The 24,522-nt window shown below is 42.3% G+C and overlaps 1 protein-coding gene across 6 annotated transcripts in view; it reads right to left on the bottom strand.

Moving 5' to 3' along the window:
* The window catches only part of TBC1D22A (TBC1 domain family member 22A), a 1,763,002-nt gene that overhangs the window by 1,371,611 nt on the left and 366,869 nt on the right, over nucleotides 1–24,522 (bottom strand). For all 6 annotated transcript variants that reach the window (XM_069229720.1, XM_069229719.1, XM_069229718.1 and 3 more), the window contains exon 7: nucleotides 17,119–17,181. In XM_069229720.1, the coding sequence (XP_069085821.1) occupies nucleotides 17,119–17,181 (63 nt within the window). The remainder of the gene's footprint in view (nucleotides 1–17,118; nucleotides 17,182–24,522) is intronic.

The following is a 24,522-nucleotide window of genomic DNA, read 5'->3' on the forward strand; positions in this document are numbered from 1 at the left end:
GTAACTATTATTAAACATTGTAATGTGTCAAATTATAAAAAATGCATTTGAATATCGTTATTGGTGACTTTTTGACTTGTGCTGACACCTTAGTAAAGCCAATAGGACTGCTGCTCTTTTGGTCTTCTAACCTTATTTTGGCAAAGCCAGCAGGTCCGTCTTACTTAAAATGACACCCCTTATATTGTTACATGAGATAGTCAGACATGCACAGAAGCGAGGACTTAAGTGCCCAGCTACACATCTGGCACGGCAAAGGACATCTTACTTTACGTAAAAAATATATAAATTCACTGAAAACACAAAACACAAAAGGTTAAAGTGACGTTCTAGTTAAGAGTTGTACTGCAACTTTACATATAAAAACCTTAGAAATTCGCTGAAAAGCTAAGGTTAAAGGGACGCTTCAGTTAGTTTAAACAGTATTTTAATTGACATTTTCACCTAACAAAACCACAGATATTCAACAGTTATTGCTATCTGAAGTAACTATAACTCATGTCCTAAAGCAACTATATATCACACCCTGTTACTGGCTTTGCCAAAGGGTCAGAACACCAGAACTATTATAGCCAGTTGGTTTTATTGGTTTTACCAGAGGCTGAGCAACATTTGTAAGGCAGACCTATTGACTTTGTCAAAAAGTCAGCAAAAACTACAATCAAATGTATATTTTATAAATGCACATATTGGAATGTTTAACCGTTTAATAAGAGTGATTATCACAAAATATTTTCAATAAAGCATTTACAAAAACTTAAATGTCTTTTACTCTTTTTTTTATTTTATTTTCAAGTCACAAAGTGAAGACACAGAACCAACCACGAAGGGGCCATGCCCTCCAGCTGAGAAAAAAACAGCTCCAGCTTGGAGTACTTTGAAAATAGTTGTAAGCTCTCCTGGGGTCATAGACTGAATGACCCAGGAGATACCAGATTATTTTAAAATGTTGTGAGGAGGGCTGCTGTGCTCCTTAAAGCCGTACACAATATTAAAAAAATTTCTTGGTGGTGCCCATTCCAATCAATTGCCTCGCAGCCCTGCAGGCACCGCATCTGCACAGATTCTGGGTGGCCTTTCTCTCTCCTGGCACTAGGAGCTTTTCTTTGGGCTCCCCCTGGGCAGGAGCAAATATGTGTTTCCTTCCCCACCAAAGCACGAGCAGGGAGAAAGATTTGTGCTCCCATTGGACAGAAGCATTTCTGCTGCTCCTGCCCAGTGGGAGCACTAAAATCCAACGTGCCCGTGCTCTGGTGGTCAGGGAACTGTGTCCTGGGGGATGGTTCCACACCAACATTGAGTCAGCACTAAGAGTTGGGGGTCTCTAGGGCCATAACATGCCCCTTCCAAAATACATATGGCAGGCACCGGGGAATTGGGTTATCAAGGAGTACCCTCACATCTGAATAGGGGCAGCAGACCGCCTCCCCATTAGAAGGAATTTGGCCCTGAAAGATGTAGTCCCAGGGGCCTTAAAATAGTCAGTAGAGGGGGCCAGGCTCCCACCATCCGATGATAATAAAATTTGCCCTGAAGTTTGGGTCAAGAAGAATTAAAGTTGCACCCCCCCTACCTCATAACATTCATATGATAACTGGAGAATGGGATCCCTGATTCCTTGGAACAGCTTGAGCATGGTGTGTCACACCCTATTCCCCTTAATTTGTTATTGCGCCAACCTGTTGGGGCCCTGCCCTACCCGGTGTGGGAGGTTATATTTCAAAATAGTGCCAACCCACTCTTTAAAAAAAAAAAAAATGTCAGCGAATCTCTGGTACTATTACAAATATATATATATTTGCCCCCAGAGGGAGTTCCTTTGTGATTCTCCCCTCCCTTCCCCTAAAGCATGTAAGGTAGTCGAGTATCCTTACCCTGCCACTCTATATCTTTTTAAAACTCTGAACAGACCAGGCGACTGACTCCTGGACTCCTAAAATAGCTGCTGCAACATCTTTTTTGATGTTGTGGCCACCAAGCATTTCTTATCTTTAGATTTTCTGGGCCTACAGATCCTTTCAGGCGTGCAATATACGTAAAAGTTACACTTTAATATCCCAAAAACTATTGAATGGATTTATACCACATCACATAAATCACACTTTCTGGCTCAAGATCTAGCTTTCTGTCAAACTTGCTGTAATTTCATCCAGCCATTTGGTCTGTAGCTGTGTCTAATTTCCCTAAAGAATAATAAATGGGGAAACTGCATTTCAGACCCTCCCTTTTTCACAAACTCTGCTTGACGGACCACCCTGAAACTTTCAGGAAGGAGCGGAGGTGGATGAGATTTTTTTGTGAAATTTTTGTCAAACAACTCCAAAGTTATAAGCAAATCAAAAGGTGCTTTTCCTTAGAAAAATGGTCCAGTCTATAACTAACCAGTGCCAACAGCCAGGTCACACATATATTCACAAAAAAAAAAGAAAAAGAAAAAAAAAAGGTTAAATTACCACTATGGTTAGGTGAAATTTTCAGTAACAACAAAATATTTTGAACTCAAAAATCCACAAAACTTAACAAGTTATATTTAGAGTTATCTCAAGTAACTTTAACTTGTGCCCTAAGGAAACTATAACTCATGGCGCCAACGTGCAAAGTTTTGTTATCAATAGTTTAATTGCAAATAGCGCACTGATATTATCAATGATGTCATAAAAGATGTCATTAGTGATGTAAAATGTGGGGTAATTAGCAGTTCCTGGTGAGGGCGTGTGTTATAGTTACCCTACGGTATGAGTTATAGTTACTAGGGATAACTAATACTACTTCAGTCTGCAATTTTTACTCGCCACGTGAGGGATGGGAGCAACAGAGCAGATAAAATTGTTCACTGTACGTCCTTGTGTCCTGAGTTCAGCTATCAGTACCTGACTAGTCACACAGAATAAGTACTAGCACGTCAATAAAATGCTGAGATTGGGTCAGCCAGTCGGATGGATTACAGGTTTAGCACACTGTCTGTTTGCGTGATAAGTTCCGGGAAAAGTCTAAAGGAGGAACATGAAGCAGACATCACAGATTACTAGAAGCATGTATGGGTATAGTTGTACTGCCTACTGGATACATGGCCTTAACAGTTGTCAACTGCTCTTACTCTTAACTTAGGCGCACTTGCCTTTCATTTAGATTTTAAATTACTGGGGCCACATAACAGTGGTGCTGGAAGACGAGAGGCACAGGCTTGGGGAGGGCCGAGGCCGGAGTGGAGCCCCTGCTGCGGAGGAGAGTGACGAGTACAGTGGCTAGCAAAAGTAGGCCAGCAGGCTATAACGCCACCTGAACTCAAGACACTTGAGTCATTAACACCAGGCTTGCCCACAACTCTTGTGATGTCCCTGCACTGCTCATCACAATTCACATGCAGCATGCAGCTCGCAGCTCACAGGGAATGGGGGGAGTTTTCAACGAAAAAGATGGTGAGCAAAAGGCAATCAATTGTGTATGTGAGCCCATCACTTGAACTTACATTGCTCACAGCGTCAACCAGTCTCCTTGTGCTTCTCTCCGCACCTCTCCTTGCATCTTCTCTCTGCCTGGGGTAACTACCCAATGTACTTGTCGCTCCACTGGCCACCGGCCAGAGCGTAGTGTCATCTTGCATCATCATCAAATGCAGGGGACCCTTTGCAAGTTCTTTGAGGGACCTCAGGTTGAGTTTATACTGAATACTTGGAGTGTGATGGCTAGAAGCCACACAACTGAGGCATGAAACAGGCAGCACTGATAATGCTTGGACGCTGTCAGAGAGGTTGAGCCCGGTGGATGCAGAGGTGGCCTGTGTAGTTCTGGTGCAGCTTGCATCCTACCGGTGTGCTCCCTCTCCTTGCCTAAAGCAACAGTAGTTACCCTAAAGTTATTGAGGACCAGCAGAGGGCTGCCAGAGGGCCACCAGAGGACTCTAGAAAAAGCTATTGTCTTTTTGTGGTACACGTTTGAAAGAAACAGATGATTCTTCTTAGTCTCTTTTGCACCTCCTAAAACTGTACTTACCCCTTATATGGAAAAGAAAGACGTAGGTTCTGGCAATGAGAGGATTCATTTCTAATGTACTGTATGCATCCAACTTACAATTGGGGCCTCTCTCACGAAAACTGAAAAGATTGTTCACTATCCCTCAAGATTCTTATTTAGTGAATAAGCAGTAATCACTCATAAACCCGATATAAGGCTGCTGGGCTCCTCAAGAATATCATCTTCACAACGAGGGGGGTCCCATCAATGGGGTTCTAAGAGAACATTGAAAACATTTTAAAAAATCGGAACAACCAAAGATCCTGAAAGCATTTAAAGTGGAGACACAAATGGAAAAGTAGCAGTAAACAAAGAAAGTGACCCCACTAAGGAGCATGTAATGTTCATCAATGGGAAAGGGGAGCAAAACTTCCAACAGTACTTGCTCATGTTAAAAATCCCCATGTCCAGGAAGGGAAATTGCAACGTACAAGATCAGTAGCAGACCCAGGCAGGGGGTGCAGGAGGAGCACCCTTAATTAAAAACAAACTGTATGCAGATGGTAGTGACAAGGAATCTCTAGGGCCTGATAACATGACAAAAACAGATGGGCTCTCACAAGCCTAAAAAGCATAATATTATCCCCAGATTACACTTCACAAAGGAACTGGTGCATACTGAACAGACAGAACATCCTATGACTAGGCACCAAACTGTCAGGCTTGGAAAACCTGAGATAAAAGAACACTGAGTATGTGGCCTTTAAACGTCCAGGTTAAGGAGAAATTAACAAAGTGAGACTGTCTTCAAGGAGGCGAGGTTCGCCATATGTTCTATGAATCACAAAAAACAGTTATATAACTGAGGAATACGTTTATCCAACACCCCACCAGACAGATATCCTGCGATACTGAACCCTTCATGTCAAATGTGCCAGCCCAATAGGAACAATGCCCGAGGTATCAGTATCACATCAGTCCTGAGGACAGCCATTGGGGCAAATGAGGATATTGCACCCAAGATGCCCCCCCAAAAAAAAAAAATCCATGAAAGAGACCAGAAGGGGATCAAGTCATTCATGTCTAAATGCAGTGCCATGGGAAACTGGGGAAGGTTATCAATGCTCGGGGCCCACCGCCAACAAGGTAGGAATAGTTAACTAATTTAAACATCTAAACTTTTAAAAAATTACTTATTGCAAAACTTCCATTGAGTGTAGACAAGACCATGTCTTGCGCTTATGGTCCGTGGCAAGAAAAGTATGAACTTAGAGTTTTGTTGAGTTTTCTCGGATACATTTATGATTTCCAGCAGTTGTTCTACATACTGAGCAGGATCCCACTCCTACCAATTATAACTAACTTGGTGGTACGCACCTTTATTTTACTGGTGCACGAACACCGGACAAAATTTTACCATCTGGAAAATCCAGCCAGTAAAACTGATTTGGGCTTGGGCTGCAAGGGCAGCCATGCTAGGTCTCCAACCCACCCAACCTTTTATAAGGATCAAGAGAAGCATGAAATGCTCTTGCTAGCTGGCCATATACAGCCCTCCCACTGCCATGGTTCCCAACCAAAGCTCCCCCAGCTCCCATTGGGTTAGGGAATGCTGTGTAGCATGTCATCTGGAAATTCGGCTCTGCATTGTTGTTACTCATTGCCAGGGATTAACTCTGAACTGGTGTATTTAGGTGCAACGTTACTGGTCGGAATCATTAATTCCAGCCACAAGTATTGCTACTCCTAAATTCTAGCTTGTAATCAAGGCCTTTTTAATTTTTCTGCAGTCTGTTTTTTTCTATTTAAATCAAATAGGTGATGTGTATCATAGCTGTCTGATGTGTTGCACTGGATTTCATGCGATGCCCATTGATAGTTCCATTCACAAACAAAAGCTACATTCATTGACAATCCCCCCACCCCCTTTTCAATTAACCTTTTTAGGTCTTCTGCATAACTTTAAAAGAGTATGCCTTAAAAGAGGCGCCTGTCATAAGTTTCCAGAATTCCAGGCCTCGCAGACATGAATTGAACAATGCAAATTTGTGGGCTAGGTACAATTGAGTGCTATCCAACAGCAGCGCCAGTGTGCAATATCACTTTTTTTAAAATACTTTTTTGTCCCTAGGAGAGAAATATTTTTCACTGTGAAGGAGCCTTACTCTACAACTCTATAAAGTTAGATGCCTTTCCATTCCCTTTCTGCTCATGAGCAGGATTTACTGAAGCATTTGGCAGTAATACATCTCTGACCACGAAGGTCTCGGGGCAAATGTATAAATAGCCAATAACATGTTTATGCATGTAGCTGTACAAGCAGAAATGGTTTGTAAATTAGCCAGAGTAAGCAATAGTTAAAAATTCTGGCTGTAAAAATTACCCACCTGTTTGACAATGGAGGCCATTTCTTATTTTAAATTATAGACATATGCCTACTGGCTGTTCATATTGGTACAAAACGGCAGCATAACATGAAGTAATACTTCTTTGGCTGTCTTCTTCAGAATTGCCTCTAAGTCATAACGTAAGTGGCAGTAAATCCTTTTGCTGCCTGCTGCAAAATCTAATAAAAGCAAAGAAACACAAATGATGGACAGAATGCGGAACCACTCAAACATTCACCCCCAGTCACAGATCTGGGTTTAATCAATCAATTATTTTGCTCACCATGCCACCCCAGTTTGGAACCAACCATATGCAAATCAGTCTTGACCCTGTTCCCCATGGGAACAGTCTAGCCCAAACTGCCAGGCCAGGTCCTCCCTGGCTGATGAAGGATGATACCCTGAAACCAGTCCTAGGATGCTTGTTTCTGGTTCAGGGAGGACCTGGTCTGGCAGTTCAGGCTGGACTGTTCCCATGGGGGACAAGGTCAAGACTGATTTGCATATGGCTGGGTCCAAACTGGAATGGCATGGCAAGAAAAACAACTGATGGATTAAAACCACATCTGTGACTGGGGGTGAATGTTTGATTTGCTCTGCTTTCTGTCCATCATCTGTTGCTTTTGCAAAATACAACAAAGACATATACAATTTCACTAAACCTAACTGTTTAACAGATACTCAATTCTGTTGGGTCAAATAGTAGCCCGAAAGGCTTGGTTCTAAGGGCAAGTGGTAGTCTTAAATCAAGTAGTCAAGACTTTGCACCAAAGACACTTTAGGGCAGTATGTATGCCTTTTGGGTCTTTCATGAGCAAAGATCTTTTGATTTAACTAAAATAAAAATTATAGTGGGCACTCAGATAGCTAGCTCTCTTCATCCATTGGTCTGCTGTACCATTCTCATTTTGCTTCTGCCTGCTGCAGCGAACTGCATGGGAAAATGTGTTCACTACTTCGACAACTGGCTAATTTCACTTTGAGTGACTGCATTTTGCTCTTTCACAAGGAACACATTCACACACAAGGTAGTTCTCTTCAATGCCAATGCTGTTGTTTTTATATTGTTATTACTTTGTTGTTGCCTTGGTGTTTAGAGCCAGATGTGATAGCAGTATGATTCTGATCACAGGGCAGATGCAAACTTTCTTTATCTGTACATGTCTTCTGCTAAAGCTGTTGTAAACTCATTTTGGAATGGCCTTTGTTTCTCTGAGCTGCTATTTCACAGCAGAACAGATTGTATTGATATAAAACTGATCTTTATAATGTTATTCTCTTTTGTATTATGCACTTGTAACTGCACTCCTGCATGTCATGCTGATATGTATTTTAACTGAGGGCTACAGCTATACTTGTAAACTGATTTAGCCTGTATGTCCTGCTTGTATTGCTTTCCAGATTGCTTTCAGTTCTCTTTTATGTTGTACTTATATAGGCACTTAACCATTATATTACTAACTGAAGCTATGCCAATTATTCAGATTTCTATGCAGCCCTATCAATCTCTTTGCACATCTATCTTTGCAACCTTATCTATCTTGGCAAAACTATCAGTCTTATCTATCCATCTATCTGTCTATCTATGTAGGCAACTCTCTCTTTATCTATGCAACCTTCTGCAATACTGAACCCTTCATGTCACACGTGCCATCCCAATAGGAACGATGCCTGACGTATCAACTCCACACACATCAGTCCTGAGGACAGCCATTGGGGCAAATGAGGACATTGAAATGAAGATGCCCCACAACCGTCCCTATGTATACATTCTTCCCAATTTAGCTATCTATGTAACCATCTCTATTCATTTAGACATCCATGCAACTCTATCTAGATGTCTATGGAATACTATCTAATTATCCATGCAACACTCTCTATCTGTACAAACGTATTTATCTTTGCAAGCCTCTCTATCTATCTTTTCAACCCTCTTTATCTATTTGTAATGAAAAATTACAGAAACATTACAAAAAAACGTACTGGAAAAAGAAAGAGTCTGTCAGCCACCGCCAGAGGGATTGGCTTTTTAGGTCTGATGTTAACCAAGACCTTTTTGATTTTAATAAAATTATGCGTTTAACATAGTTAGTAATGTGTACTTTATGGAGACAACAAATTATTTTTGTCTTTAGCCAATGTTTTTTCAATTGACGAGGACACAGCAGCTTCACACACAATAAACATTTGCAAAAACTATGACAGGACAAAGCAAGAGCCGCCAAAGACGAAATACTTGTGGGCAGCGCCAGACATACCGGCTTTACTAGTGCTTGTTATATTAGAGTCTTCAAAACAGACAGACTTACTTTAAAATGCAGTTTGGAGTTTCATGCAATTGCCAAACGTTAGTCAAACCAGAGATGGTTATGCTTAGAGCATTATTGATAAATCAGATTCTACGATGTAGTAGGCACTGATTGTACCTTTATCATACTGGACGGTACCGGCATTTAATTAGCGATTTCTTACCCCAGCAGAGGCCTGTTTAAGGGGGAGAATACGTATTGGTTAACATTCTTATGAATGTTGCTCACGTTTGACGAACGGAGACACACGCACGAACAACCCCTCAGGGACGTAGCATCAGGGTTGTGTTACACCCCACTAATACATTTATTTTCTGCTAAATAGTTGGGTACAGGTGCTTCCAGTCGGGTTTGGTGGTGTCTGATGGATTTCACAAGGAATGTTAAAATGCAAATAGAAAAAAAACACACATAGTTTTAAAACTCTTTAAAAAATGTATTGAGTTTACAAAATATTGCTTTTTCCTTCACTTACTACCCTAACAACCTGCATTCCTCTTCCTTTCCACTGCCCCATAAGCCCTTCTCATGGCCCTGCTTGTCATATGATGTATGCTAACATTATATGTTAGCCTGATTGTTGAGAAACCTGAAGCTCACCCCCCCCCTCCTCTCCCAATCTTACTGACCAAGCTACGCCCCTGCAACCACTGTACGATCCAAAGTAACTACCTTGCACGCTGTGATAGTTACATCGTAATTAATAATATATTGCACATTTCATGCCACCCAATGATTTCCTATTCCGTTTGCAATTCACACCTCAAGTGTGTTTCATTTGTTAGAAGAAACAACTACACCAGCAGACCCCCTGGCCTCATCATAATGGCAATAATTTCCATATTGTCGTCGTGTCACTCGGTGCAGCAGGTGATGTGAAAGACCAGCAAGGCACAAAGCACGTTACCGGTTTTCTGAACCTCTCAAAGTTATTTAATGCTATTTAGGAAAACAGTGATTTGCCTTTTAACCCAAAACATTCCAAGAGAACAGACAAAAGAAGTCGTAATCGACTAAGCAAATAAAGCGCATCTCTTAGGATAAAAACTTTTTCTACAAAATGTAAGAAGCATTTACATTAAAAAAAGTTTGCACTGTAAGCCACCTTGCATATTTTGGGATGTTTGTATTTGTAAATCCCCACCAAATTGCCTTTCTAGCACTTTTGAGATTAATGATACACTTTAAACCTAAATAATAAGAACTGGATTGAGTAAAATTCGCAGACTGTTGCACCATTCTTTATGTGCATCGGGGCAGTTCAAGAGGACGTTTCTACTCCGCCATGCCTGAGGTCGTGCCTACTGGCTCCAGGCTTATTTCATATGTCCTTATCTCACACTACCATTTGTAAACCAAGGCTCTGTTAACAATGGCTTTCTTGCCTTCCTAAAAAACACATGTACGTCTTGTTATTTGGATAATGTTATAGACTAATGCTATAATAAAGTTCATTTTAATTATAACCAGGCAGGGGGAGAGAGCTGCAAGAATGTGAAATGACAAGGACAGAGCATGATGTTTACAGAGGCACTTTTCATTATGGGACTTAGGCTGTATTGCCCCACCAACAATAAATAGATAGAAAAACACACCAACCTGCCTTCGAAAAAGGCTCTGTGGTGCGCAGTCTCAAACAGGCAGTAACCCGAAACTCGTTTTTTCTACAGCTGTGAAAGTGGAAACAATAGTGCGCGTGTGCTGGGCCGGTCGACAGTTTACTCACCGTGAGGGAAACAAGGCAGTGAAAGGACATTAGGGTGGTGGGCGAGGCATTTTTCAATGCCAGTGTGTTGTAATGTTTGTTTTTGGGCGTTAAGTCCTGTGGTTTGGGGTGTAGTCCACACAACACCAGGGATTATAAGAGGCAAGGTGACCAGGCGTCAAGACAAGCATGAGCTCCTGCCCCATATGATGCTGGTATGGTTTTGTTCCGAAGAGGGCAGGCCAGGGAGCAGCCCGCTGTGTAATAGGCACATGTGAGGAGACAAGCAAATGGAGCACTCCTAGTTGTTGCAACTTTAACTCAGTGAAGCAGGATTCCAAAGTCGCTCCTGCTTCCCAATGCCCACCCTTTTGAAACTCCCAAGGGCCTTTCTGGATTGGGCACAGGTTCTAGCCCTATCCCGTCACCATTGATACTGCAGGCTACAAGTGGGTGATCTGGACTGCAGCATAAGGTAGGTAAATATAATGGATACGCTAGCTTGTTGCAGACTCAGAGTGCTTAATATTGTAAAATGTCTGGCGTCAAGCCGATTGTACATTACCTGAGCTCCAGCATCAATCCTGCTCAGCACCCTTAATGGATCTTGCTAGGTCATTAAAAAGGACTATACCCGATTATGATAATGTGCAGAAGCACATTGTACCCGGCAAGTTCTTCGGACCTAGTTGAAACTCCAGAAGTGCTGGGCTTGGCAATCCTAACAGCTTGCTTTCAGAAGGCCAACTTATGGTTTTGGGTGGATGGTGAGCTCTGGGTGTGATGACCAGGGGAGAATTGAGTACTGTGGAACTAAAGGAGAAATATTGCTCCTTGGAGTTGGAGCAGTAAACCCACCCACATTATGACACTGGCACCATTTTCATCACTGAAGGACTTTGTGCGCTAAGGATGGTGGGCATGTACGTTGGAGGTGAGAGTTAGCTGCCTTAGCCCTTCATGGAGGACCCCCCCAACTGATATAATGGGTGATGGTGCACAAGACTGATGGGTCCATGCTGAGCGCTATACTCACGTCCTTACCATTAATGCCAAAAACAATGATCGATTTCTTTACAATGAATATTAAAAATGTTAAGGTAATGCATGTCAACAATTCAGTTTCTGTTTGCATTTCACGTGTTTTACTTAAATTTGCATTCTCTAAGTTTGCTAGCTGTAGCCAGGATTTTGGTTTTGTGTATTTGTTTTTCATGCAGCATATTACTCTTGTATAAGGCATACTTTGAACTGAGTCTCACTACGTGTTTATAACAGGTCACAAGTGAGAGCTCTGAAGTTGAGGCTGATGGCGCTATAAGTTTCTCGTAGTGCCTGCCTAAGGGGCAAAAAGGTGTTCAGAATACATCCTATCCTTGACCACTCTGCAGAAGCACAGTATGTGAAGGGCGTACAGTTGTCAAAATTTTGAAGAGGCGAAGTAAAAAGAAAGTTGAGTGCTTATATGTGAGTGGGTGCATTGTATGTTTGAAGGCGGTGAAGTGAAGGAGATGTGAGGAAGTGCATTTATGAGAAAATGAAGTGAAGATGCTGAAGACGAAGGAGATGAGATGTAAAATATGCAGTTAGACGATATGTAACTCAATCGCCTGCACTCATCGTCAGTTGTCTTGCTGGCTTTCGTACTCAGCAAAACTTCATTTACCTCTTAAACTGTGAAAGGTTTCTCTAGCTCTGACCAAGTTGGGGAGGAAGGTTTGCAAGAGATATGTTGTTCAGGATTGTGGTCTCTCGTTCATGTGTGGGTTGCATACTCTCAGCAGATAAGGAGTAGTAGTAGTTTGTGAATACAGTAGCTATATCCACGCTCTCATTCTTAACAGCTCACCTGTCAATGATCTCAGGGATCACCCAGGATGTCAGGTCCTTGATGGCTAACCAATGGAGAAGTTTCCTAGTTGAGTCCCTGCGCTAATGGAATTACCTCTGAAATGCTACCCAGAAGGGACATAATTTGTACAGAGAAATCTGTTGGTGAGTGAGGGTTTTTGATGCCTCTCTTTGGGGTCAGCTTTACGGCACCAGAATTCGAGCCTCAAGAGTGGTCACCTCAATATGTATATGATGTCTGAGAGTAGCACTGTATATGTCTATAATTTCAGGGTGTACACTGGTAGAGATTGACACCTCCAGGGTTGTGGATCCACTTTAGGAGTTAGTAAGAAAATTGTGTGGGAACTTGGTCGAGGGCACTTTAACAAAGATCACCATTTCTATGTAGATCATTTCGACACTGGTGTACAATTGTTCAGGGAATTGTTCAAAGTGGATACTGTTGCTTGTGGCACAATCTGCCAAACCATAAAGAGCTTGTGTGTAAAAAGCTTCAGAGGGGACAGGGCAGAGCCTTTTATATTGATGATCTTCTATCTGTGAAATTTGCAGACAGGAGAGATGTCCACATGTGAAAACTATTCATCATTAAAGTACTTCACCTGTGACTGTTTGGGGTCAGGTTGCTGAAAAGTGCAAACTTGTGTGCATTTTAGACTACAATATGCACATAGGTGGTGTTGATGGTGTAGTTCAGAGGTTGGAGCCTTACAGTGCTGTTTGTAAGGTGTACATTTGATGTAAGAAGTAGGCTATCCATTTGTTCTATTTAGCAACCTTCAATGCTTTTGTTGTATTCAAGGATTGTTTCCAGATTCAAAGATGACATTTGTTCAGTTTCAGCAGCCTGTAATAAGCAGCATTGTTGTGGTGGAACAGGCAAGTGTTCCGAGAGTTGGAGACCTGTAGGATGTGCCTTGAGTGAATGATTGCCCCTTTCTTGATTACAATCCTAACATGCCCCAAAAAAACGATCCCATTAGGAGATGTAGAGTCTGTGTCCGAAAAGGCACGAGGAAGAAGAGTTGTATGTACTGACCTGAGTGTTCTTCTAATCCTGGGCTTTAAGTGCTGCATGTTTTAAATTGTACCACACGCATTGGAGTTATTGGGAGCAACCATGAGCATAAAAGTGAACTGACTGGTTTGTATTGGTTTATATTTTTTATTTGTATTTCACAGTTGGCATTAGTGTGATATATTTTGTTAAAGCTGCTTCCAACTAGTTTGTTTTTCTTTTTTAAAAACAAAATATGATGACGGTGTGCCTGGACTGGCCCCTGGCTGGCAGCGTGCATAGACTGGCCCTTGGCTGGCAGTGAGAGTGGACTCGCCCGTGGCTGGTGGTGTGTGAGAGCTGGCATTTAGCTAGTAGTGTGTGAGCTGGTGAATTTCTTCTGGTCACTACACACTTTGCTAGCCAAACACCAGTCCACACACTCCATCAGCCACCAGCTGGTGTGATTGCTGCGTCAGTCATGTGGGAAAATGAAAGTGATGGGCTCTTGAATAGCGATGTCAGTTTATGTGAGTGTTGTAATGTGCTGGGCCCAAGGCCTCGTACTAAATCCAACCAGTATGTGTGTGCATTTCAGGAATAGCTGGTTGTAAGGTAATATTTGTCTTTTATGTCTTTCTGTACCAGGGTGTACAATGTCTCTAGGGCAAATCTACCAACACTAGATATTTTCATAAGCTAGACACCCAGGGGAATACAGGATGTGTGCCTCTTGTGGATCCCATAACATTTTCTTACCCACAATGGCCTGCAAACCTCAAAACATCACCTCAAAAATCAAATTTTCTTGCATTTCTGGACCATATTCTTCCAGAATCAGAAGGAAACCACAAAATTCCTACCACCCACCCTTACCCCATTTGTCCAAATAAAAATGAGTTCCCACCCGTGTGGCTGGGACTAGTGCCTGCGACAGGAACTGATCAAACTAATTTCAATGGGAGTCCTTGCAAAGGGGCCCTCCTTGACCTTGGTTTGATTTGTTCTAGTGCAGGAACCAGGCCCAGCTACACAAGTGAGGTACCATGTTTTATCAGGAGACTTTGGGGAATGCCATGTGGAAGAAAGTTTGTGGCTCCCTGCAGATGTTAGAATTTTTCATCCCATAAGCAAGTCTAGATACCCCTAGGTGTCTAGTTTCAAAATGTACAGGTTGTCTATGTTTTTCTAGGTACTAAACGAGCTAGGTAGAAAATGTAGAACTACCCACATTGGAAAAAAAGGATCAGTTTTGAGTGGAAAAATCCCATGCATCCATGTTGCGTATTCGGCCTTTTCATGTCGCCGGCAATAGGTCTGCCGACACAAGTGAGGTAACATTTTTTATCAGGAGTCTTGGAAAAATGCCAGATGGAAGGAAGTTCATGACTCCCCACGGATTCTAGAATTTTCCATCACGATAATGTGAGGAAAATGTGTTTTTTTTGGTCAAACGTTGAGGTTTGCTAGGTCTTCCGGGTAAAAAAATGTAGTGAAAGCCATACAAGTCAGCCCATCCTGGATACTCCTAGGTGCCTAGTTTAAAAAAATTTACAGGTTGGCTAGGTTTCCCTAGGTGCACACTCAGCTAGGGTCCACAATCTAGAGCTACCCACATTGGAAAAAGAGAGTCAGTTTTGGTTGGAAAAGTGTGCTCCGTCCATGTTGCATTTTGTCCTGTTTCCTGTCGTGGGCAATAGGTCTACCCACACAAGTGAGGTACCATTTCAATAAGGAGACTTGTGGGAGCATAGAATAGTAGAATATTTGTCATTACCAATTGGATTTTGATACATTTGTGCCTTTCAAATGTAAGACAGTCTATAAGAAAGGTGACATTTTGAAAAATACCCTCTAAATCATATGCTATTACGGGTACCACAAATTGAGAAATGTAGAAATTACCACTGCTTCTAAACTCTGTATCTTGTGCCCATTTAATCAATACATACATTTTCTTGATACCCATTTTTCACTCTGCCTATTACACTATAATAATTGGGCTATGCTCAGTACTCAAGAAAACTCATTATACGGTGAAGCTCTGGGTACTATTGCTTTTATCAATCTGCCATTGTGACAAAAATTTACGGATGAAAATGTCTTTAATGCCCGTTGTTTCATACAAATTTTCAATATTTCTTCATTTCAATAGTTGTTTTCCTTGGGAAAACATTGTTGGATCTCCACATATGACCCTTTGCTAAATTTGGAATTTTGCCTATTTTTAAGAAATGTGTAGCTTTTCTGAATCATCCCATTTTAGAAAAAAACAGATGCTTTTATCTGGCGCACTTTGTAACTTTTTTTTTTTTAACTCAACATTTTGCCTATTTTCACAGTCCCCTCCCGGGGAATCCACAAACCCTGGTATCTTTAGAATCCCCAGGATGTTGCAAAAAAGTACTCTAATTTGGCGTGGATAACTCATCTAGAAAAAAGTTATGGAGCCTCAAGCGCAAACTACCCCAAATAGCCAAAAAAGTGCTCAGCACTGGGCAGAAGAGACTTAGCAGCGAAGGGATTAAATGGTTCATAGCTGTGACCAGCGTCAGCGCATATACTAACATGTGTCTCTTGACTCAGGTGCTGCATCACATACTAGATCCCTCCCTAACTAGGTTCAAACAGCAACAGTCACACTTGACTCCTTATGGTCTCAGTCTGCACAGTCTCTGAAATGGTCAGAGATTCTGCCACAGATGATATTTTGTGTTGCCTCGGCTTATCGCCTTTGGTTCAGGGATCATTTTGGATGGGTCACTCTTCTGTGTTGCCTTATATCCTACAGGGGCAGGTGGCATAGTTGGTTGATCAGAAAGCTAGTATTCCAATTTCTACCATCCTATAGCCCTACAGGTTACCCCAAATGTGTTTATGTTGGCTCACTCAGTCAGTGATCCAGCTTTAACAGCCTCAACTGTAGTACTATTGAAATCACATCAGTCACCAGTCCTTTGACTAGCAGGTTGGCTGGTGCATCCTTTATGGAGCAGTTTGATGTAAATTGGAGGGAAGACTGTGGGCAAACTATTCAGGACGGAAACACCAGACTTAACGTTATGCTCAAAATTGGTGCATGAACCCATCAACACTCCAGCATGGCCAGCGTCAGAGTGCATGTTAACACTTGTCCCTAATTCAGGTACCTCTTAACACTACAATGTTAACTCCGAGGGGCTTAATTATTAGGGAATGCAAGGTGAACCCACAGTTTTCCCCTGAGAAAGGGGAAATTGCATGGGAATTGGTTAGTCTGGGTTTATTCACTGGAAATTCCACAATGTCCACCATGACCGGCTCCATCTGAATTAAAAGGGGCCTTATTATTGAGGTCTAAGTCTAAGGGCCTGAGTGAGATCTTGGTGGATGGAATTTCCTGTCCCATCCACCGTATTAGGATTGCTATGGGATATAATGGGATTGTAATACGGCAGACAGAATATCCGTCATGTTTGTGTTGGAGTATTCTCCTCTGTCATAATCTAATTCAGGCCCTAAATTAGCAAGAAGTCAAACAAAATCCTACAGAGGAAAATGATGTGGCTTAACAAGAAGAGTCAGCCTAGAATGTTACATCACAGAAGGACCTGCAAACCCAAACATACTTCATAGACAGTAAAAAAAGAAAAGTAGTGGATGTAAATAGAACACGCCATTTAATGTTACGTCCTACCAAAACGATGGCTAACGTGCTTCGAGAACACTCAGTCTACATGTAAGAGAGAAGTAAACATGTATGTCAATACCGAAGCCTTTAGGGTTCATGAAAAATACTTTGATCTTCAGAGCAATCACACTGCGTGAATCACTGATATGAAAAACTTGCTGTTGAATGATGGAAATAATCTGTATATTCCATTTTTTTTTTACTTTAGTCACAGTTTTTCATTACAGCTCAGACTTTCTTACCTCTTTAACAATCGGCTGTAGTATCAAAGAATCAGGAGTCATGCGAGGAATATCAATGTGAATCTATGGATTGAAAGAAACATGTATTACAATATAAATTGCATGTCCTGGCCTATGATTCAGACAAAGCAATTCTGGCAGCTTTAGTTTGAAGAGAGGACAGACAATGAATGACAGAAAAAAAAGAAGAGGAACAATGAAAAATAGCAGGTTTAGCAATTCTGTAAATGTCAACAAGTAGGGGTTTTATCATTACTGAAAATGTAACATTAATAATGGTCTCAGAGTCGCAACTCTCCCAATCTGTACACCAGACTAGTACTGTGAGAGGAAACAGTAGTTGACAAGGGTAGAGCAATCACATCACTATCGTGCAAAGCAGCAGTGTATCCTGAATGCAAGGTATATGGAAGAAACTGTGACAGAGCACTGGGAAGTGGAGAAAATGTCCTAGCAGTTGGAGGAATGACTATGCATGGAGAACAGTGCTTGAGAAGTGCTATAGCCCTCTCCTGAAATATCTGGACATTGCCAAGGATCCACTGCAGTGAGCTTGACTTACTGTAATAGCAGCGTCTTCACCAGGGACTATATAAAAGTGCCAAGGTCCATCAGAAAGAAGTAGGAGAAGGAGGTAAAACATGGCAACCAAGACCCCACTTCAACTACCCCGTGCTAAAGAACAAAGTACCTTCAGCAACCGTGAGTAAGACTGACTCCGAAAGACAACATTTACATCCACCTGCTTCCAGATTGTCTAAATGTTTAAAACATGCATGCTGTCTTTCAACAAAAGAGTAGAGCACAAACTATGTACTGTTATTTTTGAAGGTGTTCTAAGTCTGCCTGGAGAGAGTTTCATTGTTCTCTTTTAGCATTTACTCAGTCTAACCATTGGTATTTTGCTACCATGGGAACCCTCCTTTCCCTCAGTTGGACCGATCATGTTCTTGTTACCTTTCTTCTTCATAGTGGTGACTCCAGCCCTCCCAGGCCCACGTCAGAACCTCAGCTCATTGCCAGAGCCTGGCACAAACTTAACAAACCACTACATGGGAGATGCCTTTACCTGCAGAACGTAGATAGTCCTTACAGATGAAAATTAAAATGCGAACAGTACTGTGAAAACCCTGGATGCAGTTATACCATTAAAAAGTCTGAAAATACCCCGCAGACACTTTGCCCCCTGGTATAAGGCACCTTTGAAACAACTTAAAGAATCCTGTAAGAAACTGGAAAGTAGGTGGCACCGATTCTATAAGGAGGAAGATAAAATAACATTAAAAAGCTCAATACATGAATACAAAAGAGATTGGAAAAGCTATAGCAAGCTATTAAACTGACGCCATCCTGGCCGCCGTTGATAAAGCAAAAAGTGTTTTTGACATTATGCAAATTGTCTTTAAGCTGGAGTGCATGACTCAGGAATTAAATTCAACAGAGGAGGTCTGTGACAAACTTTCAGATTTTTTTTTTTTAGAACCAGATCTTCAAGATTTTGGAGTTTATTGGTGTTCCTCATCTGCCAAATGATCCCAGACCTGAGGGTGCTCTCCATACTATAAAGACTACATCTCAGTATGGAAATAAGTTGGACTGGTTTGAACCCCTCACAGAGGTTCTCTTTTATACCATTGCAATGTCTACCTCTTTCGGCTCTCCACTTGACCCTTTACCTCATAAGGTCTTGAAAGAATTAGCAGATTCGTTTTATCCACTGCTAATGCAACGTTTAATCCGTCACTTGAATCTGGCACTGCCACTATAGCCTGGAAGAAGGTGATAGTTACTCCTATACTAAAAAAAGCCTTCTCCGGACTCAGGAGTCCTTAGTAACTGTAGGCCTATCTCTTTCCTGCCATAGCCAGTCAAAATTCAGAATGTTTTGTCAGAGGGAAGGGGTCTCAATTTGTGGAGGACAATCTTCTCCTTAAAGGAGAGAAATCTGGCTTTAGGTTGAATCATGGCACAGAATCTGCTTCCATATGTCACTGGACAAACATAGAATGTGGACTGATGGTGGCCATTCACCTAGCCTAGTGCTTTTAAATTTTTCAGCTGTATTTGATACAGCAAACCACATTATGCTTCTGTATCGGCTTTCTTCAACTGGTGTATGTGGCACCGTACACAAAGGAATGCCTCCTATTTATCTGAATGCTCTCAGGCAGTTGTCCCCCCCCCTACTGCTCTGACAAAGAATTTGGATCACAGAATTCCGCAAGGCTCAGCTTTGAGTTCGGACTTATTCAACATCTATCTCAGACCTCTGATCACTCTCATTAAGGGCCAGATGTAGTAAGCCTTTTGCGACTCGCAAACGGCGAAAAACGCCGTTTGCGAGGCGCAAAAGGCCTTCCGCGATGCAGAATCACATTTTGCGAGTCGGTACCTACTCGCAAAATGTGATTCCAACTCGCATATAGGAAGGGGTGTTCCCTTCCTATTTGCGACCGCATCACGTGTAGAGATGCTTTGTGACCGCGAAAGCGGTCGCAAACCAACTTGCAGTTACCATCCACTTGTAGTGGATGGTAACTCATTCGCAAAAGGGAAGGGGTCCCCAGGGGACCCCTTCCCCTTTGTGAATGCTCACAAAAATATTTTTTCAGAGCAGGCACTGCCTACTCTGAAAAAACCGAACCAAAAAGGTTTCGGTATTTTTTCTTTTTGCAGCTCGTTTTCCTTTAAGGAAAACGGGCTGCAAAGAGAAAAAAAAAAACTGCTTTATTTCAAAGCAGTCAGGGACATGGTGGTCTGCTGTCTCCAGCAGGCCACCATCCCCGTGAGTGCCTAGACTCACTATGGTGTCGCAAACTGCGACCCACCTCATAAATATTCATGAGGTGGGTCTTTGCGACCCCATAGCGAGTCGTAGAAGGTGTCTGAGACACCTTTCTGCATTTCCTTTTGTGAGTTGGAAATTGCGAGTCGCTGGGACTCGCAATTTGCAACTCGCAAAAGGAAACCTACCTACATCTGGCCCTAAGTCTCATATTTTCAGAGTGATGAACTATGCAGATGATGCTCAATTAATTTGATCTTCGGACAACAGCAGATTGGCCTCTGTCACAGCTTTTCATAACTCTATGAACGATGTCATCAGCTGACTCAATCTTAATTCACTTAAATTTAATGGGGATAAAACTGAGCTCCAGTATTGTTCTGCAAGCAAAGTCCAGATTACAATTCTTCCAAACTTCTGGCTTTCTGATGTAGAGTTATCCTCTTCTTAATCTGTTCCTAAACTAGGGGTTCCGTTTGATAATAAACTGTCCATGGGAGCACATCTGAATAAAGTAACAGGCACCCCCTGATGCCTCCTTCTGCTAAAACACTCATTGTTCGCAGTGCTATTTTGAGCAGGATGGATTATTGTAATGCCCTTTTGTTAGGTGCACCACGGTATCTTCTAAATAGATTGTACAGGGTCCAGGTCTCTGCTTCCAAGTAGGCTTTAAAACAGAACCAGGAGGTTGTCTGCCTCCTTTATTTTGAAAGATCAGCACTGGCTTCTGCTGCTTCACCACATAGCCTTTAAATCACTTTGAACAGTTTTTAAAGCCTTCCAGGGTAGTGGACCAGTGTCACTACATAACAGACTGAAATGATAATCCTCTGGGAGGTGCCTTCATTCTGCCAATGTCAACCTTGTGTGTATACCAAAAGTCCAGAAGACCAAACATGGCGGACAAGCTTTTATGGTGAGAGCAGCCCAAATCTGGAATCAGCTTCCTGCTCCTATCAAATCCCTGATGGATCTCCTGCCCTTAAAACTTGGCTCTTCCCAAAGTAATGCAGGCTTATACTGTATTATTTTATATAACAGAATTTTTATCACTCTTGGTATCATCTCAGTTGTAGCTTTGTTCATTTACCCCCTTCCCTCCCCCTCCCTTATGTTCCGGTATGCTCCCTTTCAGTGCTAGGATACCAGCATGGTAACAGTGTGCTTACATAAATGTTAAAAAAAAATAATAAAATTGGTACAGTCCCTTTATCCAGAACCACACTCAGCAAAATCTATTTAACAACATATATCAACGTGCTTTCTTCTAAACAAATTCTTCTATTTTCAAAAATCCCATCAATTAAAACCACTAGTTAATACACATCGACCTATAGACAATCCATCTATCCACCAATCCTTCCATGTGTTCTTCTGGTTGTATGATGGAACCACGCATGCTGGAACACGCATGCCTTAACACAGTCGGAACCACAATGACGTAGTTTCCAAGCATGCCTTTACCATGCATGCCTTTACAATTAATTTCGTTGTATAAGCATGCCTAGTAAAGGCATGTGTGGGAACGCATACAAGTGTGAGTGTTCTGCATGAGTGTTCTGTCATGCAACCCCCCCACCTGCCTGGAGTCCCACAACTATCCCCATCCCTAATACCTAACCTACCCTGACCCCTACCACCTGCCCTGATCCCTAAAAAAAATATACTATCCTAACCCTTACTCTTGCCCCTATAAACTAAAGTGCTCTAAGGAACCCTAAAAAAAATAAAAAAATAAAACTACCCCAATGTCCACCCCTGCCCCATAAAACGGAACTACCCCGACACCCCCACCTGCCCTGAGCCCTGAAAAAAACAAAACTACCCCGTACCCGACCATAAAAAGGAAACTACCCCGAGCCACCTTGAGCGATAAAACCTCCCCCGTAAGTAAATTAGCCCAAAGTCTGAAAAAAAACTATCCTGACCCCCCAACCTCACCCCTAAAAACTCAATTACTCCAACCCCCCACCCACCCTGAGCACAAAAAAAAAAAAACATCATGATCACCCAACCCTAAAAACTAAAGTACCTCGACATCCCCCACCCACTCTAAGCCTTAAATCCACACCTACTGGTAAAAACTACCCACCAAACCTGCCCCAACCCCACTTACCTCACCGCGTCCTCACCCGATCTTTCCTCCCCTTCTCTCCTCCTACCCTTCCTCAAACTTTTTCACACCCCTTTAAAAAAAAAAAAGAACCACCCCACCCACCCTTAGTCCTAAATAAAAATAAATACCCAAACTCCCCCCACCCCTAAAAAAAAATACCCTGATGTCCCAACCTAATTCCTTAAAAGAATTCCTGAACCCCCCCACCCTGGCCCCGCAAAAAAAAATATATATCTCACCTCCGAACCCCCCACCCACCCCAATCTCTTAATTCACCTTTCATCCCTGCCCCAGCCCCACTTACCTCACCTCATCCTTTGTGTTTTCTACTGAACGCTGCATGGCTTTTCCGGTGCCTTAACCACACATACGCATAGTTCTGCTCATGCGTGGTTAAGGCACGGAAAAAGCAGTGCACTGTTCAGGCAAGCATGGTTATGCTTGCATGGGAAACATTAACATCCTTAAGGAAGCGTTGTTAAGGACGTTTCCCATTCTGCCACACCAACCCAGATGCCCCTCTGGGCCCTTCCATCTCCCGAAATTCATTCCTACACCCATTCTTATATCCATTCTTCCACACTAATGCATCCCTGTAGAGACCTCTATCCACACCTATCTCTCCATCCATCCCCATCCATACACATTCCTCCATCTTGCCATAACCACCCACATGCTCATACCATAATCTAATCCATTCTTATACTGATTCACCATTCTATCCATCCCATGCATGCATATACTTCCATACTCATCCTTACACACCCATTCATTCAAGTTCATTCATCAAACCAATCTATTCTTCTAGAGGCATCTATCCCCTTAATCCCTTTGTAGCCATCCACCAATCAAAACCCATTTGTATCTAGTCATTAATCAACATCTCTCTATTAATGTTCATCCATTCATTCACACTGACCCATCCAGCTACAGACCCGTCCATACGAACGTAGTGGCCCTGTTCCCTCACCTTTTTTTGGAGAAGAACAGTGCATGTGTGGCTGAGCAAAGGTCAGCCTGACAGGCACTCTTCCTGTTCAGTTCAGGTAGCCAGGAGCTACACATGCGCTAAATGAGCAGGCTCCTGGCTGCCTGAGATGAACTTTACCTGGCTGTGGATTTCCCAGCCCTGTAGACGTGACCTCCTCAGCCTGGCAACAGTGCCTCAAGGCCCTCTCGCTCGTGACAAGGGGGATCGTCACTGATTGCCTCGGACCAGGATGCTTCAGTTTTAGGCCGTAACATGCCCAGGGCCGAGTGTCAATCACTGACATTGTGTCACATAGTGAGGTGGAGTCAGCAGTCTCACTGACCCCATCCCTCCCTGTGAAAAGGCAGAGACTGCTGCCTAAGTCATTGGCAGATATTCATGCCAATCATATACCTTCGAATCTAATGCTGCTTCCACCATGATCAGTTCAGTAACCCCCACCCACTAGCCATTAAGCTATACAAACCCATCCATACTCCCACACACACTCATCAATCCATATTCATTCAATCTGTACAGGCTCTAGACCCACTCATCCATCCACTCACATCTATAGAGACAGCTACACTAACTCATACATTCACCTACAATCATCCACACACCAACTAATCCACATCAATTGATCTAACCACCAGTGGGTATGCAGAATTCAGCCCCATTTATTTCACTGATCCAATCACAATCATCCATCCAGACATATCCTGCCACCCATCTACCCGACCACTCTATTCCTCACCACAGCAGTCTATTATTTCACAATGACCCACCCAGAACCATTCACATCCATCTAATTCATCGACACACAGCAAACTAATTTGTTAATACCCACTCATCTAAATCATCCATCAACTCATTTAGACCAATGCACCTATCAACATAATTTCATCAGTCCACACCCATAAGATCACTCACACCTAACCATCAACACCATCTCTACTTATCCATTCATCAACATACATATATCCAAATTTACCATCCACCACTATAAGTTACCCATGCATGTGTTTCTCGTTATCTACACCCATGGAATATATTACCCACACCCAACATATTCATCCTACCACACTATCATCTATTTATTTACATCAGTCTATACACATACAGTCAAACACAAAATCATACGGTCACCCATAAAATTTTGAGACCACCCATATACATTCTTCTAGTCATCTCTCATTCTCACACACACTCTCTTTCTATAAATATATATATATATATATATATACATATGTAATATGTATACAAACACATATCCCTGTCTCTCTTTCCATAGCCAATCAACCCATCTATCAACACCTCTCCAATGCAATTCATTTACACACTTGTCCATACCATGTGTTTAATCTATCCATCCATTCATTCATTTGTGCATTCACTCCTAACCAATCCTTGCACATATGCCATACGTGCATCCATCATAATACAAGCATGTATCCATGCACACCCATTCTTCCCTCCATAGTTTTCCATTCATCCTCCGTGCTATACCCATTCCTCCATAAAAACCCA

This window comes from Pleurodeles waltl, chromosome 4_1, assembly GCF_031143425.1.
Source record: "Pleurodeles waltl isolate 20211129_DDA chromosome 4_1, aPleWal1.hap1.20221129, whole genome shotgun sequence".
Lineage (NCBI taxonomy): Eukaryota > Metazoa > Chordata > Amphibia > Caudata > Salamandridae > Pleurodeles > Pleurodeles waltl.